The 19,605-nt window shown below is 41.4% G+C and overlaps 1 protein-coding gene across 1 annotated transcript in view; it reads left to right on the top strand.

The window, feature by feature from the left end:
- ZNF157 (zinc finger protein 157) overlaps positions 1 to 19,302 on the top strand; it is a 32,997-nt gene extending 13,695 nt beyond the window's left edge. The window contains exons 3-5 of the mRNA XM_044936839.1: positions 15,251 to 15,377; positions 15,670 to 15,765; positions 17,765 to 19,302. Of these exons, the coding sequence (XP_044792774.1) occupies positions 15,251 to 15,377; positions 15,670 to 15,765; positions 17,765 to 18,771 (1,230 nt within the window). The 3' untranslated portion in view covers positions 18,772 to 19,302. The remainder of the gene's footprint in view (positions 1 to 15,250; positions 15,378 to 15,669; positions 15,766 to 17,764) is intronic.
- Positions 19,303 to 19,605: the final 303 nt, after the last annotated feature.

Raw genomic sequence — 19,605 nt, 5'->3', positions numbered from 1 at the left:
GTGTAGTATATTATTAAATATACTTGGGACCTGCATCAAGTCCAAATCCCTTCTAACTAAATTATTTTCTAATATAAATTTGTTTATTTTAATTGGAGGCTAATTACTTTACAATATTGTACTGGTTTTGCCATACATCAAAATGAATCTGCCATGGGTGTACACGTGTTCCCCACCCTGAACCCCCCTCCCACCTCCCTCCCTGTACCATCCCTCTGGGTCATCCCAGTGCACCAGCCCGAGCATCCTGTATCGTGCATCGAACCTGGACTGGTGATTCATTTCACATACGATAATATACATGTTTCAATGCCATTCTCCCAAATCATCCCACCCTCGCCCTCTCCCACAGAGTCCAAAAGACTGTTCTATACATCTGTGTCTCTTTTGCTGTCTTGCATACAGGGTTATCGTTACCATCTTTCTAAATTCCATATATATGCGTTAGTATACTGTATTGGTGTTTTTCTTTCTGGCTTACTTCACTCTGTATAATAGGCTCCAGTTTCATCCACCTCACTAGAACTGATTCAAATGTATTCTTTTTATGGCTGAGTAATACTCCATTGTGTATATGTACCACAGCTTTCTTATCCATTCATCTGCTGATGGACATCTAGGTTGCTTCCATGTCCTGGCTATTATAAACAGTGCTGTGATGAACATTGGGGTACATGTGTCTCTTTCAATTCTGGTTTCCTCAGTGTGTATGCCCAGCAGTGGGATTGCTGGGTCATAAGGCAGTTCTATTTCCAGTTTTTTAAGGAATCTCTACACTGTTCTCCATAATGGCTGTACCAGTTTGCATTCCCACCAACAGTGTAGGAGGGTTCCCATTTCTCCACACCCTCTCCAGCATTTATTGCTTGTAGACTTTTTGATAGCAGCCGTTCTGACTGGCGTGAGATGGTACCTCATTGTGGTTTTGATTTGCATTTCTCTGATAATGAGTGATGTTGAGCATCTTTTCATGCATTTGTTAGCCATCTGTATGTCTTCTTTGGAGAAATGTCTGTTTAGTTCTTTGGCCCATTTTTTGATTGGGTCATTTATTTTTCTGGAATTGAGCTGCAGGAGTTGCTTGTATATTCTCGAGATTAGTTGTTTGTCAGTTGCTTCATTTGCTATTATTTTCTCCCATTCTGAAGGCTGTCTTTTCACCTTGCTTACAGTTTCCTTTGTTGTGCTGAAGCTTTTAATTTTAATTAGGTCCCATTTGTTTATTTTTGCTTTTATTTCTAATATTCTGGGAGGTGGGTCATAGAGGATCCTGCTGTGATTTATGTCGGGGAGTGTTTTGCCTGTGTTCTCCTCTAGGAGTTTTATAGTTTCTGGTCTTACATTTAGATCGTTAATCCATTTTGAGTTTATTTTGGTGTATGGTGTTAGAAAGTGTTCTAGTTTCATTCTTTTACAAGTGGTTGACCAGTTTTCCCAGCACCACTTGTTAAAGAGATTGTCTTTTCTCCATTGTATATTCCCTTCTAACTAAATTATGACAGTTGAATTATGAAGCTGGTGAATTCAAATAACATTTTGGCAGTACGGACCTTCTTGCATGAAAACAAACTGCAGTTGACTCTTTTCCTATGTTGAGATAAAGGAAAAAAACATTTGTAGGATCAGTCACTGAGAACCAGTTTCCTTTAGCTTCTGTGTTTTTCCACTCTGAAACCAAATTAGGAACTACTGATGCTATGGTGATACTAATTAATTAGTGATGGTCTGCTGTTAGTCTCCCTGAGCCATCCACCTTTTTCATGTGCCACCCAGGAACACACAATAGCAACTACATTTGCTATTTTAGTTACTCCAATTACTAAGGGATGACTGAGTCTTAAACTAAAATAAATGCAAATATAGAGATATACACAGGTGAAAAGGGAGGGTTCTGAGTGCACATGGTAAAATAAATAAAACAGCTTGTACGTACTTACTTCACTTTTAGTTTTTGATGGTATATATATATTTTAAAAACCTATTTAAGAATTCACCTGAATTCAAACCATGTAGTCAAAACTATGGTTTTTTTCAGTAGTCATGTATGGATGTGAGAGTTGGACTATAGAGAAAGCTGAGCGCCAAAGAATACATGCTTTCAAACTGTGGTGCTGGAGAAGACTCTTGAGAGTCCCTTGGACGGCAAGGAGATCAAACCAGTCAATTCTAAAGGAAATCAACCCTGAATATCATTGGAAGGACTGATGCTGAAGCTGAAGCTCCAATACTTTGTCCACCCGATGCAAAGAGTCGACTCATTTGAAAAGACTATGATGCTGGGAAAGATTGAGGGCAGGAGGAAAAGGGGATGACAGAAGATGAGATGGTTGAATGGCATCATCAACTCAATGGACCTGAGTTTGAGCAAACTCCAGGAGATAGTGAAAAATAGTCTATGGGGTTGCAAAGAGTTGGACATGACTGAGTGACTGAACAACAACAAGATAGAAGTATTCCCCTGCCAGATATAATATCCATCTGAGGAATTCATTTAGATGAAGGAGATGTACTTCACTTAAAATCTATTCAAATATTCCTATTTTCCTGCAAACTTTCACTTTAATTCCATCAACTGTTGCATCCCTGTAGCCTTCTAACCTAACTGTGGCCCTTGTTAGGACTTGACCAACAGATTTTGAAATCACAGTGCATTATTCTTTCATGTCAAAGAGTCCCAGAAAAGTTTCTTTACCTACATATGTCCATACAGCCTTTGGGTGCCCATCTGGGTGTTGAGCCTGGCTAGAGACTAAGATAAACCATGAGTTCATACTGATAATAAATGATTGAATGAGGGAGATGGGAAAGCTCTTCTTTAAGGCCCAATGCCAAATTGTATGGAGAAAGAAATGGAAACCTACTCCAGTATTCTTGCCTGGAGAATCCCATGGACAGAGGACCCTGGTGGACTACAGTTCATGGGGTCGCAAAGAGTTGGACACGACTGAGCAACTAAGCACGCATGCACTCCAAATAGTAATATGGAACAAATGATGGAGTTAGAAAAATAACCTTTTGCAACCACTGTAGTTAGTAATAACTGAGCCAAGAAAGAATCACTGATGGATGCCAAGGCTATTGGATGAAAGTTTAACGAGGAACAAAGTGTTTACATAGTTTCAAGTTATATTCCTACAGATTACTCACTTATTACATAGGGAAACTGGTAACTTTACAGTGGAGAAACCTGGTAAACACAACCTTAATAGAAACATACAAATTTTAATTTGAAAAGTCCTCATAAACTCATCTTTTGGAGATAATCAGTCTTAACAATTCAGTAAATATCCTTCCCCTTCATGGATCACAGCCTTGTTGTGGTGAAGGGGATAGCATAACTCAATGAAGCTATGAGCCATGCCATGCAGGGCCACCCAAAATGTATGGGTCATTGTGAAGAATTCTGACAGAACATGGTCCACTGGAGGAGGAAATGGCAAACCACTCCAGTATTCTTCCTGCAAGAACCCCATAAACAGTATGAAAAGGCAGAAAGATATGACACTGGAAGATGAGCTCCCCCCAGGTTGGAAGGTGTCCAATATACTACTGGGGAAGAGCAGAGGGCAATTATAGGAATTCTGAAGTTTTTCTGGATGTGACTGCCTTATTATTCCAGAGACATTTGTTCAGAAGCTTATCCATTCCCCACTGAATATTCTTGACACCTTTGTCAGACATCAATTGATCATATATGTGTGAATCTATTCCTAAATTCTATTTTGTCTCATGTATATCTTTACAAAAATACTACACTGTTTTGAAAACTATAGCATTATAAGTCTTGAAATGAGATAATGTAAGTCCTCTAACTTTTTTCTTCTTTTTCAAAATAGTTTCATTTATTCTAAATCATGTGGTTTTATTTCTTTATTAATTTTAGAATAAGCTTGTCAATTTTTAATTATTAAATTTCTTTATTGCTTATAATTAGTGTTATTTGTCATATTTCTATTTTAAACTTACCAAGATTGTTTTCTTTGTGTGCTAGTATATGATCATGTTTTGTGAATGTTCCATGTACACCTGAGAAAAAGTATATTCTGTATGATCTGGATGTAGTGTTTTCTTTCTTTCTCTCTCCCTTTCTTTCCTTCCTTCCTTCCTTCTTTCTTTCCTCCCCACTCCCTCAAGTCCCACCTTAATTGATTAGCTCTTTTATAGCATTTCCTATTTCTTTTTTGTTTACTTAATCTGCCTACTTCTATGAATAGTATGTTAAAAGTCTTCCACTAGAGAAAACTTCCATTTCTTCTTGTATCCCTGTAGTTTTTAGCTTATGTAGGCTTTTGTTGTGTTACTTTGTGCATGCTGCTGCTGCTGCTGCTAAGTCGCTTCAGTTGTGTCCGACTCTGTGCGACCCCATAGACGGCAGCCCACCAGGCTCCCCCGTCCCTGGGATTCTCTAGGAAAGAACACTGGAGTGGGTTGCCATTTCCTTCTCCGTGTCATTCTCTGCTCCCCTCTAACTCAGGACAGGAGTCAAAGTCTTTTCAACAGTCTTCTCATCTCCCTCACTCCAACATTACCTCTGTGACCTCATCCCTTCACTCACTCCACTTCAGGTACACTGGACTCATGGTTGTTCCTGGTATTTATTATCTTCTCTTACCTTGCTTGAGGTTTCAGTTCTTCTCTCAAATGTGACCTGCACAGTGAGTCTTCTCTTGACCACTCTATTTTAAATTGGAACCTCCTGTCTTTCCTTTCTTTCCCTCCATTGTACCTATCACCATCTGACATATGATAACTTTATTTATTTTGCTTCATTATCTGCCAATAAAAAAGTAAGAAAAAAGTAAGTCCCATAAGCGGGGGGTATGGGGAGAGGGATTTTTTTTTTATCTTGCTTATTCACTGCTGGACCCTCAGCACCTAGAATAGGTACTTAACATTTGTTGAACCAAAGAATACCATCTCTGCCTTCAGATCTGGAAGGACTGTTATGGGGCAAAGAGAGTAGATAGCAAATAGATCTGTGTGACTCCCAGGGACTAAGGTAGGCCTATTCCAACTCAACGTAAATAGGGACATCTTAGGCATTAAAACTGCCCCAGGAATCTATGCAGTGGAGGTGAGTAGGAGCAAGATAGATGATATAGGAAGAATTTAAGCATCAAAAAGGAAAGGGTGAGGAAAGGACCACAGTCTGAGATTCTGTGTTCTCCAACTCGTTTAAGGATGAAGAACCTGAGGCTCTGAGATATGAAGTTTCCATCAAGTGTAGGTAGAACAGGGACTAAAATCTTGGTGTCCTAAATTGTAGGACAGTGAAATAATTTTTTCCTTCAATAAAGCAGTATTTTGTGGCAGGGTAATTTCTGGAAATATTCATGTTTATTTGTTTGCTGCCCCTCTATATCCCCACACCCCATACCCCCGCTACATGGAGGTAACCAGGCCCTTAAAATACCTCTTGCAAGATGGATTTCACAGTGTAGAAAGCGACATCACTGAATCCATCACTCTTTTATAAAAGTATGAAAACACCATTGATATATAATCATAAAGGACAAGGAAAAGGACTTTTCCTGAAAGAAAAAAAAAATGAAGAGGGATCCCTCCCACTCCCAGCCCCACGTGGGAATGGAGAGCTCCTAAGTCTGGGGCAGTAGAGAAGCACAAAAACTGCTTAGGGTAGTGCCTCAAAGATGGGGAGGAGATGGTTTTAAGGTACCCAGAGGGAGGCAGGACCTAGGACCTTGGGGCTCTCAGCTTCTCTTCCATCACTGCAGGCATGGAAAATGAGGATATCGTGGTGACTGGAATAGATTAGAGATTATTTGCCCTTGCCTTAATTTCAGTACAAGTACCCCTTGGATTTCAGTGCCAACCTTAAGTGGGTCCCCAGTCATGAAAAACATGGAATTTTCTGCTTCTCTGCTAGAATGGGAGGTTTGGAGTCAGACTTCAGTTACTTTAAATAAAACAAAGACTATTTTCTTGCTCACCCACATCTGAGTTTGTGGATGGACATGGATGTCCATTCCATTTTCTGCCTCTTGAAGGACATAAATATTAATTTTAATCACAGCATTTGTGGACAGACAGAGCATCCACTTCCTGTTGGCACTGGGTTCTACATAGGAGCCCATTGGAAATCTCATGAGGTTCTCCATGGGCTGAGAGAAAATATGTTCTGGCGTCGAGAGGGAGGAAGTGGAAAAGCAGGAGAGAAACTGAAGGAACAGAGGAGAGTAGCCTTCAAGAGCTCATCAGACAGCAATTATTCTTCCAGAAAACGAGACTGTTTCTCACTGTGACTGTTAAATGATTTGCAATTAACTGTTCATGAGGGAAATGCTCCAATTGATGGTGAAGGTCTGAGTGGCCAGACCCCAGTTCTCCAAGCTCACATCTATTGATTCACTCTGCTAGTTAACTTTTTCCCCCCAGGCTGCTTATTAGCAGGTTTAAATAGGAGAAGGGATAGGCTCACCTGGCTGGGAACAATTCCCAGAGATCCAAGGCTAGAGGTGGGAATGGGGGAAAGTAGTTGCTCCCTGGGCTCACAAGGGCCTCTGACCTGGGCTTGGAGCTGGGAAGCTTGGCTGGGCTCAGTAGGATAAAGAGGCAGCCAGAGGTCCAATTTAGCTTTAGCATGCTCTGACTTTGGGTCTGCTGCTGAGATTCAACTCCTAGCACCCCAACGTACATCAAAACAGCAGCTTCACTCCAAGTGCAACAGAAAAAGCAAGAGATTTGAAGTCTAATGACCTGGTTGTGTGAATTTTGGCAAGAGTCTTAACCTTTCTGAGGCTCTGGTTTCTTATCTGAAAATGCAGATACAATAATGTCAACCTCATACAGTTAAGATAAGCATTACACAAGATAATGCAGTTAAAGTGTCTAGTGCCTGGCATATATCAATTATGTTATTTATTTTGTGTTTGGAAAATTATTAGTAGTATTCTGTTACACCACATCTTTCACCCCAGCCTGCCCATCCTCTTACCCATACTGACTTGCAGTCAATGTTCTAGATCACCATGAGCAAGTCATTTCACTTCTCACTGCCTCCATGTCCTTATCTGTAAAGTTGGGATAAATTCATCCATTCTGCCCAACTGCTTCAGGGGCCTTTTAGAAAATAATGGAGATAGAAGGAATTTGCAGACTAGAAAGTGCTACCTCAGGCCACTTGTTCCTATTGGCTAGGTCTGGCCTGCAAAAGTCATACAGGCCAAAGTCTAGGAATTATCCAGAGAGAAGAGGAACACGGTCACTGGGGCCCAGAATCCAGTCAGGGTAGAGGCAGTACAGAGCTAGCAGCTTGTCTACAGCATCCTCCAAAAGACTTGCACAAATGTCTCTTGTCTATCAGATTTCCATCTACTCTAAACAGAAATGAGGAACAAAGAAGGGCCATTCACTATGCACAACCCCAGCGCCCAAGCAGACCAGAGAATAGCACTGGAGCTGACCAAGGCAGTTTTCTTGATGATCTAAGAAAGGTCTTTAGAGACTCCCTCCACCAATGGCTCTCTCCAGTATTGCTAAGGACTCCCCAGGGGGTCACAGCGAACGTAGCCATTAGTCACAGTAGAACAGGAAGAGGTCTAATACATCAGTCATGCTGGGAACCACAACAGAACTCCCCCCAAGTCCAACTGAATTAGAATAGGGTGGGGCGTGCTGGACTTAGGTAGTTGACAAAATTCCATAGGTCACTCCTAGCCCAGTCTTCTCTCTTACATATGGAAACTAGTCTAGTCAAATCTATGCCCATGTGCTGTGTGTGTGTGCTTAGTCACTCAGTCATGTCCAACTCTTTGCAACACTTTGGACTGTAGCCCGCCAGATTCCTCTGTCCATGGGGATTCTCCAGGCAAGAACACCGGAGTAGGTTACCGTTTCCTCCCCCAGGAGATCTTTCCGACCCAGGGATCGAACTCTCATCTCCTGCATTGCAGGAAGATTCTTTACCGCTGAGCCATCAGGGAAGCCTAATGTACGCCCATGCCACCCATATATTATTATTGGGGAAACTGAGACTCACAAGGAGAATGGATTTGCCCAAGTCCTCACTGATTAATGAGGGGCAAAAATTATAGCAGAAATCTAAGCCTCCCTGACCCCCATGAATTTCCCATGGATGTAATAAGGCCTTTCCAGAAGGTGTTGCCCCAAAAGTCCCCTGAGCAACTAGGCTTCCTTTCGTGAGAGCCCAGGACAGAGAATTCCATTTCTATACATCATTATCAACTTCCTTCCCAGAATGTTCCTTTTTCTCTCTTGCTAATTTGTGTCTGTTTTGGCTTTGCTTGATTCATGAGGTCCTGGGGCCAATAAGCGTCTTAGTCTGAAAAGGGGCCCCAAGGAGCCTAGGAGCACTATCCACAGCACATTCAAGCAGATGTTTTAGTCCTCCTGGCTTGGACATGGCAATTGGGCAGAACTCAAGGAAGCCCACCAACAGATGCCAGACACCCTTGCTTACCAAGGACGAATGGTAAGAGTTTGGATTAGAGAAATCTGAGCCGTTAACACAGTCACATTCTCCTAGTTGATGGCACAGGTAATAGAAAGGGGGAGAGTGATTACTGCTTAGGCTAGAAAAGGCCTGGAAATCGGGATATGACCTAGGTGACTGAGTCACTGCTGTGGTACACCTCTGGTGCCAACAGATGAGATGACTTGCAATAGGGCAGAAGCCACATGCTCCCCACTCAGCCCCACAATTAAATAGGTGGGGCAGCCTGGCCAGCAGCTCTGCCCATAGGCCTGAGCATCTAGAAATTTACAAATATCTTTATTTTTATATCTTTGTTGTGAACAGGGCTTTTAACATTACAAAGTATCCTCCTTTATCTCATATAATTGCTTTTGGAATTCTGCTTTGTCTGGTATCAGGATTTCAATCCCTGCTTTTATATCATTTTCATTTGGTAAAGAGCCTCTTGATGAAAGTGAAAGTGGAGAGTGAAAAAGTTGGCTTAAAGCTCAACATTCAGAAAACTAAGATCATGGCATCCGGTCCCATCACTTCATGGGAGATAGATGGGGAAACAGTGGAAACAGTGTCAGACTTAATTTTTCTGGGCTCCAAAATCACTGCAGATGGTGACTGCAGCCATGAAATTAAAAGATGCTTACTCCTTGGAAGGAAAGTTATGACCAACCTAGATAGCATATCCAAAAGCAGAGACATTACTTTGCCAACAAAGGTCCGTCTAGTCAAGGCTATGGTTTTTCCTGTGGTCATGTATGGATGTGAGAGTTGGACTGTGAAGAAGGCTGAGTGCCGAAGAATTGATGCCTTTGAACTGTGGTGTTGGAGAAGACTCTTGAGAGTCCCTTGGACTGCAAGGAGATCCAACCAGTCCATTCTGAAGGAGATCAGCCCTGGGATTTCTTTGGAAGGAATGATGCTAAAGCTGAAACTCCAGTACTTTGGCCACCTCATGCGAAGAGTTGACTCATTGGAAAAGACTCTGCTGCTGGGAGGGATTGGGGGCAGGAGGAGAAGGGGACGACAGAGGATGAGATGGCTGGATGGCATCACTGACTCGATGGATGTGAGTCTCAGTGAACTCCGGGAGTTGGTGATGGACAGGGAGGCCTGGTGTGCTGCCATTCATGGGGTCGCAAAGAGTCGGACACGACTGAGCTACTCATCTGATCTGATCTGATCTGATCTGATCTGATATATTTAAGATGTACAACATGATTTGCTATGCATATACATAGTGAAATGATTACTGAGTTTAATTAACTTATCATCTCACTACAGTTACAATTTTTTGTGTGTGATGAGTACATCTGAAATTTGCTCTCTTAGCATATTTCCATTGTTCAGTAGAATATTATTAAGTATAGTCATCATGCTTGTATATTAGATCTCTAGACTTTATTTATTGTCCATAAATGTAACTTTATTTATTCTCCATAAATGTAACTTTGTCTCTTTGACCAATATCTCTCCCCTTTCCCCCACACCCTTGGTGACCACCATTCTCTCTTTGCTTCTGAGTTTGACTTTTTTTTTAGATTCCACGTATTAGTGAGATCATTCAGTATTTGTCTTTCTGTCTAACTTATTTCACTTGTAATGTCTTTCAGGTTCATCCCTGTTGTTGCAAATGGCAGGGTTTACTTCTTTTTCATGACTGAATAATATTCCATTGTTTATATACCAGATCTTTATCCATTCATCTGTTGATGGACACTTATGTATGTTGTTTCTATATCTTGGCTATTGCAAATAATGCTGCAATGAATATTCGGGATAGTGATTTCCTTTCCTTCGGATATATTCCCAGAAGTGGGACTGATGGATCATATGGTAGTTCTAGTTTAATTGAGGAACCTTTGCATTGTTCTCCATAATGGCTATACCAGTTTACCTTTTTTTTTTTCTTTTTTAAAATTTATTTTTAATTGGAGGATAATTGCTTTACAGTGTTGTGTTGTTTCTGCTATACAACAACGTTAATCAGCTATTAGTATACATATATCCCCTCCCTTTTACTTTTTTTCTTTATTAATCTTTTACTATCTAATTTGTCTCCCATCTGTGTCCTATACAATAGTCAATGATCTTGTTCAGTTTTAGTTGCATTTTAAAATTATTTTTTAGTCTTAGCTTTGCAGTTAAATATATGAAATACTTACTGTCAGTCCTTTTGCCAAAATTTTCCCATTCATTGTTTTGGTTAAAGCTCACTATTTAGTGTATATATATTAAAAAAGTTGCTCAGTCATGTCCAACTCTTTGCAATCCTGTGGAATTCTTCAGGCCAGAATACTGGAGTGGATAGCCTTTCCCTTCTCCAGGGGATCTTCCCAACCCAGGGATCGAACTGGGGTTTCCTGCATCGCAGGTGGATTCTTTACCAACTGAGCTATCGGGGAAGCCCTGTTTGTTTAGTATCAGTTCAGTTCAGTTGCTCAATTGTGTCCGACTCTGCGACCCCATGAATTGCAGCATGCCAGGCCTCCCTGTCCATCACCAACTCCGGAGTTCACTCAAACTCACATCCACCAAGTCGGTGATGCCATCCAGCCATCTCATCCTCTGTCGTCCCCTTCTCCTCCTGCCCCCAATCCCTCCCAGCAGCAGAGTCTTTTCCAATGAATCAACTCTTCGCATGAGGTGGCCAAAGTACTGGAGTTTCAGCTTTAGCATCATTCCTTCCAAAGAAATCCCAGGGCTGATCTTCAGAATGGACTGGTTGGATCTCCTTGCAGTCCAAGGGATTCTCAAGAGTCTTCTCCAACACCACAGTTCAAAAGCATCAATTCTTCAGCACTCAGCTTTCTTCACAGTTCAACTCTCACATCCATACATGACCACAGGAAAAACCATAGCCTTGACTAGATGGACCTTTGTTGGCAAAGTAATGTCTCTGCTTTTGGATATGCTATCTAGGTTGGTCATAACTTTCCTTCCAAGGAGTAAGCATCTTTTAATTTCATGGCTGCAGTCACCATCTGCAGTGATTTTGGAGCCCAGAAAAATTAAGTCTGACACTGTTTCCACTGTTTCCCCATCTATCTCCCATGAAGTGATGGGACCAGATGCCATGATCTTAGTTTTCTGAATGTTGAGCTTTAAGCCAACTTTTTCACTCTCCTCTTTCACTTTCATCAAGAGGCTTTTTAGTTCCTCTTCACTTTCTGCCATAAGGGTGGTGTCATCTGCATATCTGATATTTCTCTGGGCAATCTTGATTCCAGCTTGTGGTATACAATAAAACTTCCTGTAGTGATGGGAATATTCTGTATCTGTGCTGTCTAATACTGTAACCAGCCACATGTGGCTACTGAGCACTGGAAATGTGCCTAGTGTGACTGAAGAGCTGAATTTTAAATTTTCTACCACTTTAATTAATCAAAATTTAAATAGCCACATATGGTATGTAGCTACCATATTAGTGCAGCTCTAGCAAATTCCTTATGAAGGGCACACATATTCTGGCATATTTACAACTTTTCCTAAAACCCTTGATATTTGAAGGGTTTCTCTGTCGTCCTTATATCTTTGGCTGGATATAATTTCCTTAATTTGTATTTTCTTAAGTTTCTTGAAACTACTGTATTGCCTTGCTTTGTATGTTGTTTTTGAGAAATTGATGCCAATCTAATTTTTTTTTGCCTGGAGGCCCTGAGGAATTTTTTTCTTTGTCTTTAAATTCTAATAGTTTTAATTAGGATATATCTCAGAGTTGATTGTTCCATGTCAATTTCCCTTGGTACCCAGTGGACCCTTTGATTGTTTTTGGATTTGTTTTATGATCCTGGATATGGATCATAAACTTGGTGAACATTTCATGTGTTCTAGAAGAAACAGTTAATCTCTCAATTTTGAGTGAAATGTTTTACAAAATCAATTGGTTGATTGGTAGCATTCAGTTTTCTATATCATTGTTGATTTTTTTTTTTTTTGTATACTAGTTAGTTCCTTTAATCACTAAGAGAGGTGATAAAGGTTGGCAGCCATGTTTGTGGATTGTCCTATTTTTTTTCCAGATTTTTTTAGTTTTGCTTCATGTATTTTGAAGCTATATTATTAGGGCAGTCTTCCCCACACCTCTGTTCCCAGGGCTTCCCCTTCCTCTAGTTGGACAGTTAGGGCTTTCACCTCTACCCTGGCATTCACTTTCTACAACTAGGTTTGCCCTTGGGTCCAAGTTGTGATAGGTTATAAAAAAGGCAATGGGGATCCTTCTAAAGCTCTTCAGAACATTAGTCCTCTGCCCAAAGAAGAGATTCTTCTCCCTTAGAGTCTGAGGGGCCTGCTACTGCAAGATTGCAGCTTTGGTACTGGGATTTACTTTGGAACAGGACTGCATGACAAAGAAACGAGAGGTTTTCTCTGTCCCACAGGAGCCCCCCAACTCCTTTTCAATCTTCATGTCATGTTGGTATACCCACTGACCGTGCACTTGATGCCTCTTTCAAGCTCTGTGTTCTCTTAGCCATCCAGTTTATTATGGTGGCTTCAGCTGGTACTGAAATGCTATTGCCTCTCAATCCTTGGTCTGTCCTAGCCTTCTCTCAGAGCTCCAGCATCATATATTAATCTGCCAGCTGGACGTCTCTATCAGTATGTGACATAAACACTCCAGCTCAGGTCCAAGATTGATCTCACTCTCCCCCTCTGCTAGCCCATTGTGTTCCTTTTTTGCTAATCTTAGTACCGTGGCACCGGGGCTTCCCTAGTGGCTCAGCAGTAAAGAATCTGCCTGCAGTGCAGGAGACCGCCTGCAGTGCAGGAGCATGCATGCGTGCTAAGTCACTTCATTTGTGTTCCACTCTTCGTGACCCTATGAACCATAGACTCCCAGGCTCCTCTGTCCATGGGATGCTCCAGGCATGAATACTGGAGTGGGTTGTCATGTCCTCCTCCAGGGGATCTTCCCATCCCAGTGATCAAACCAGCATCTCTTATATCTCCTGCATTGGCAGGTGGGTTCTTTACCACCAGCGCCACCAGGGAGGCCCCTGCAATGCACCAAAGTGGATTCAATCCCTGGCTTGGGAAGATCCCCTGGAGAAGGAAATGGCAAACCACTTCAGTATTACTGCCTGGGAAATCCCAAGGACAGAGGAGCCTGGAAGGCTAGGGCTACAGTCCATGGGGTTGCAAGAGTCAGACACCACTTAGCGACTAAACCACCACCACCATATATGGCACCAGCCTCAACTCAGCTGCTCATGCTGTTATCCTAGGAGTAATATTCTCTCCCTTTCTCTTACTTGACAGTACTTCTGTGTAATTTATAAATGTAAATATATTGTGGGAAGGTCAGAAAATATTCTGATTGTATAGTCAAGTATTTTGGAGATTGATGATCTTTAGAAAAAAAAAAAGTTGGAAATCCCTCCACTGCCTGCCCCTGAATGTTTCTGTAACCCTTTATCTCATCACTGTCCAAAGCACTATTTTCCTGTCATACTGTGCTATATGTAGTTCTCTTAACTCATCTTGCATGTTTTGTGTCTTCCTGCCTTGTTTTTCATGTTACTGCCCCATATCTGTGAGGAAGATTATATTCTTGTTTAAGGATTCAAAGCTCTGCCTCCCCAAGTGAAGTTCAGTCTGTTAACACAAGGTGTAATCTTATTCCATCCCTTGTAAAAGCCCATTGCACCTTGTACCCATGTCCATCATAGCTCCTGTAACATCTCATAGCAGGGGTGTGTTCATATACAGGCATACCTTTGAGATACTACAGGTTTGTTTCCAGACCACTGCAATAAAACAAATATCGCAATAAAGTGAGTCACGTGAATTTTTTGGTTTCCCAGTGCATATAAAAGTCACACCGACATTATACTGTAGTCTATTAAGTGTGCAATAACATGTCTAAAGAAACAATGTACATACCTTAATTAAAAAATACTCTTGCTAGAGAAGGCTAACCACCATCTGGACAGTGGAGGGTCCCCACAAACCTTCAATTTGTGAAAAAACATGGTATCTCTGAAGCACAATAAAGCAAAGTGCTGTAAAACAATGCATACCTATGTAAGTCTCTTTACTGGAGTATGAGCTCCTTGAGAGCAGGCACTCTCTTTATTTCCTCAGCAATTAGGACAGGCCTAGACACAGTGTTAACTCAGCAGTCAGTGGTCTTTTCTCCATGAACTGAAAAGTTAATACACTAGCAGGACCGTTCTAGGTTTTTCTCTCCCAAAGGATAGTATCAAGCAAGACAGAGTCAGGTTTCCAGTGCCAGCTAAAGATTGTCACTTGTTCTTTGCCTCTATAAGGATTAGGTCACTAGCCACTGGAGTCACTGACCTTTAGCATACCCTGAAAGGAGTTGAGGGCAGAGATCAGGAATGAGACACTCTGTGCTCTGGAAAAAACTGGTAGAGCAGACCTTCAGATAGATATTTTCAGGAGAAAATGTTCTGAACCCAGTTTCTTGTATCTTCTCATATCTAGAAAAGTACTAAGATCGTTAACAGAGACATCTGCCTCTTGTGACTAGCAGCAATCTTCTACCGAGATGTGTGCTTGATTGCATGTACCCCCTTCACCAAAATCACATATATATTGACCTCCCCTTTCCTTGTCAGAGCAGTTCCTAAGAGCTATCTGAAATGCTGTCTCCCAAGCTATAGTTCTCATTTTGCCCTAAATAAAACTTAACTCACAACTCTCACGTTGTACATTTTTTCCAGTTGACACCAGTGAAGCTTTTTCTAGTCAACTTTCAAAAGTGCTCTACTGGAAGAATTAGTTCCCACATATCTTTTCCAGGTGTTCTATCCTGATCATCGCAGATTGTTGTTACAGGGATCCGTGTCATTCGAAGATGTGGCTGTGGATTTTACCCGACAGGAGTGGCACAGACTGGATCTTGCCCAGAGGACCATGCACAGGGATGTGATGCTGGAGAACTACAGCAACCTGGCTTCTGTGGGTGAGGATATTGTCCACCTAACTCCTGGTAGCATGTTTTTCCTTTCTTGGTTGCTATAACCTGGGCAGCCTTTGTAGAGTTCAGTGATACTTCAGTTCTAGATTCAAGGGGTCATAGATAATTTATCAGTTTGGAGCACCAGGAAGAGTGTGTGTGTTCTCACTTCCCCCAGTGAAAGGTTTCAGTGTGTAGCCTTCCTTGTGCAGTTGATGAAGATGCACCTTTCTCCTCCATCAGAGGCCCTAAAGCTCAGGCAATCTGGCCCACATCCTGTGCCATTTCCCATTAACAGGCCTCTGCGTGGCCAAACCAGAGATGATCTTCAAGTTGGAGCGAGGGGAAGAACTGTGGATATTAGAGGAGGAATCCTCAGACCATGGTTACACAGGTGAGTGAGCAACAACTCAACATATGAAAAGTAGGAGAAATAAGACTTCAGGAATTCAAATCAAAGGTTATGTTTGGGTAGTATTTTTCAGGAATCTCTTTTCAGAGGCCCTTGCTCTTTGAAAATGACTGGAGGACAGAAGGTCTATATGCTTTAGATACCTAAATCCTACGTCCCCACATCATGCTCACACTTAAGTGCTCTCTCCTATTTTATCTTGATTTTTGTAGTTATTTACCACTCTTGTCTTTCCCTGCCTGCCTCAGCTTAGATATTTATTCTTAGCTAGTCTGTTTCTCTTTAGTATTCTCAATTGTCTTCCTTCCCTCCATTGTCTTGGATGCCTTCTGTTGTCAAGCACTCATTCATACATTCATTTAGTCATCTACCAAATCTTAAATGAGGGTCAACTATATGCTGGTCACCTTCTAGGTAGGGGGGTCCAATAGTGAATAAAGTAATATCTCTGTTCTCTTGGAGCTTGCAGTCTAATGAGGAAAAGAGACCAGAAACAAATGAATACATGATGTTTGGTGGAAAAAAGAAAATCCGTTCAAGATAAGAAGAGTAGACAGTGATGGTTTGTGCTTTTGGAGAATGTGGTCAGGGAAGACTCTTTGGGGAAGTTAACATTAGTACACCAACACCAGTGAAGTGAGACAGAGCCATGTAGATTTTAGTAGTATTCTAAGCAGAGAGAATAGATGGTGCCAAGCCTAGTCTGAGGGATATATACCTCAGGGGTATATAGCAAAGATGCTGGTGTGGATCAAGGTTGGGTAGTGAGAGTGCTAGGAAGTGATATCTGACAGTTCAGTTCAGTCGCTCAGTCATGTCCAACTCTTTGTGACCCCATAAACTGCAGCACGCCAGGCCTTCCTGTCCATCACCATCTCCCGGAGTTCACTCAAACCCATGTCCATCAAGTCAATGATGCCATCCAACTATCTCATCCTCTGTCGTCCCCTTCTCCCCCTGCCCTCAATCTTTCCCAGCATCAGGGTCTTTTCCAATGAGTCAGCTGTTCGCATCAGGTGGCCAAAGTATTGGAGTTTCAGCTTCAAAATCAGTCCTACCAATGAACACCCAGGACTGATCTCCTTTGGGATGGCCTGGTTGGATCTCCTTGCAGTCCAAGGGACTCTCAAGAGTCTTCTCCAATACCACAGTTCAAAAGCATCAATTCTTCGGTGCTCAGCTTTCTTTATAGTTCAAATTCTCACATCCATACATGACCACTGAAAAAACCATAGCCTTGACTAGACAGACCTTTGTTGGCAAAGTAATGTCTCTGCTTTTTAATATGCTGTCTAGGTTGGTCATAACTTTCCTTCCAAGGAGTAAGCGTCTTATTAATTTCATGGCTGCAATCACCATCTGCAGTGATTTTGGAGCCCAGAAAAATAAAGTCTGACACTGTTTGCGCTGTTTTCCCATCTATTTGCCATGAAGTGACGGGACCAGATGCCATGATCTTCGTTTTCTGAATGTTGAGCTTTAAAGCCAACTTTTTCACTCTCCACTTTCACTTTCATCAAGAGGCTCTTTAGTTCTTCTTCACTTTCTGCCATAAGGGTGGTGTCATCTGCATATCTGAGGTTATTGATATTTCTCCCGGCAATCTTGATTCCATCCTGTGCTTCCTCCAGCCCAGCATTTCTCATGATGTACTCTGTATATAAGTTAAATAAGCAGGGTGACAATATACAGCCTTGACGTATTCCTTTTCCTATTTGGAACCAGTCTGTTGTTCCATGTCCAGTTCTAACCATTGCTTCCTGACCTGCATACAGATTTCTCAAGAGGCAGGTCAAGTGGTCTGGTATTCCCATCTCTTTCAGAATTCTCCACAGATCTGAGAGTTAGCTGGGGACTAAATTATGTAGAGTTTTTATAGGCTTTGTTAAGCTTTATACTGTGACAAGGGAAAGCCTATGTTGGGTTTTGAGTGAGAGTGATATGATCTGATTTATTTTTAAAGGCTCTTTTTCACTGCCAGGTGCCAACAGTTCTGTTTGGGGTAATTCGCTCAGGCATGATAATGACCTTCAGCGTCGGAAAATTCAAACTTTGGATCAAACTGTCAAATATCAGAAAGCCTTCTACAAGAGAATGAGCTTTGTTGGACACAAAAGAACACACACAGGAGAGAGAAACTTTGAATGTAATGAATGTGGGAAAACTTACTGCAGGAAATCAAACCTTATTGAACATCTGAGAATACACACGGGGGAGAGACCCTATAAATGTGGTGAATGTGCAAAAACCTTTAGTGCAAGATCATACCTCATTGCTCATCAGAAAACTCACACAGGAGAGAAGCCCTTTGAATGTGATGAATGTGGAAAATCTTTTGGCAGGAAGTCACAACTCATTCTACATCAGAGAACACACACAGGAGAGAGACCCTATGAATGTACTGAGTGTGGGAAAACCTTTTCTGAGAAGGCAACCCTCATGATTCATCAGAGAACTCACACAGGGGAGAAACCCTATGAATGTGGCAAATGTGGGAAAACATTTCGTGTTAAGATATCTCTTACTCAACATGAGCGAACTCACACAGGGGAGAAACCCTATGAATGTGGTGCTTGTGGGAAAAACTTTGGTGCAAAAAAATCCCTAAACCAACATCAAAGAATTCATACAGGTGAGAAACCCTATAAATGTGGTGAATGTGGAAAATTTTTCAGATTGAAGATGACTCTCAATAATCACCAGAGAATTCATACGGGTGAAAAACCCTACCAGTGTAATGAATGTGGGAAATCTTTCAGTGTGCATTCATCTCTTGGAATACATCAGCGAATTCACACAGGAGAGAAACCTTATGAATGTAACAAATGTGGTAATGCTTTCTACGTCAAAGCACGCCTCATTGAACATCAGAGAATGCATTCAGGAGAAAAACCCTATGAATGTAGTGAATGTGGAAAAATCTTCAGTATGAAGAAATCCCTTTGTCAACACCAGAGAACTCACACAGGAGAGAAACTTTGTGAATGAAGAAATGCCTTCTCTGTGAAAGTATGCCTCATTAACACAGGAGAGACCCTTTGAATGCCAAGAATGTGGGAAAGCTTTCTGGCAGAAGGCACACCTCACAGAACATCAGAGAACTCACTTAGGCCAGCCCTTGCCTTGTACTGTGGAGAAAGCTTCTCTAAGAAGACTCCCCTCACCATTTGATCAAGCCCTTTGGGCCATCTGATTACTGGGGCACACAGAGTATACCTGTAACAATATGGCTCCTGCCTTGGTGTGAAAATTGTCCTGATCCCCTTAGGGAGTGGCTCATTGTTGTTTTCATTTCATTTGGATTTCCATAATTAGTGGTTGAGAATCAGCTTACCTGTTGACTGGTCATTGTTATATTTCTTCTGTGCAATGACTGTTCATATCCTTTGCTCATTGTTTTCTAATAGGCTGTCTTTTACTTCTTGGTTTAAATGTTGTTTTCCTTGTTCTTTAAAAAAAAATGAGAACATAAAAATCCCTTTTCAGTCATTTGTGTTTCAGATATCTCCTCTCAGTCTGTGACTGGTTCTTTAATTTTGTTAACTCTTTTCTTCTGCCTAGGTTTTATGTTTTTATGTTATCAGTTTCAAGGTGATAATATTCTCCTGTACTTTCCTCTAAAGTGAAGATTTCATTTTCAACATTGAAAATTTTAATCTACCCTAAGTTTTTTCTGTATAATATGAAGTCTCCAATATATAATGCTATATTTTAAAAACTTTACATCAGTAGTATTACACTATTTTTGTTTATGCAGCTTGCTTTTTTTCATGAAATGTTACCTTTCCAAGATCTATCCATGTTGGTAAATATAGCTCTGGT

This window comes from Bubalus bubalis, chromosome X (assembly GCF_019923935.1).
Source record: "Bubalus bubalis isolate 160015118507 breed Murrah chromosome X, NDDB_SH_1, whole genome shotgun sequence".
Lineage (NCBI taxonomy): Eukaryota > Metazoa > Chordata > Mammalia > Artiodactyla > Bovidae > Bubalus > Bubalus bubalis.
The sequence above is the reverse complement of the archived record's forward strand: the minus strand, read 5'-3'. Positions and strand labels throughout refer to the sequence as shown.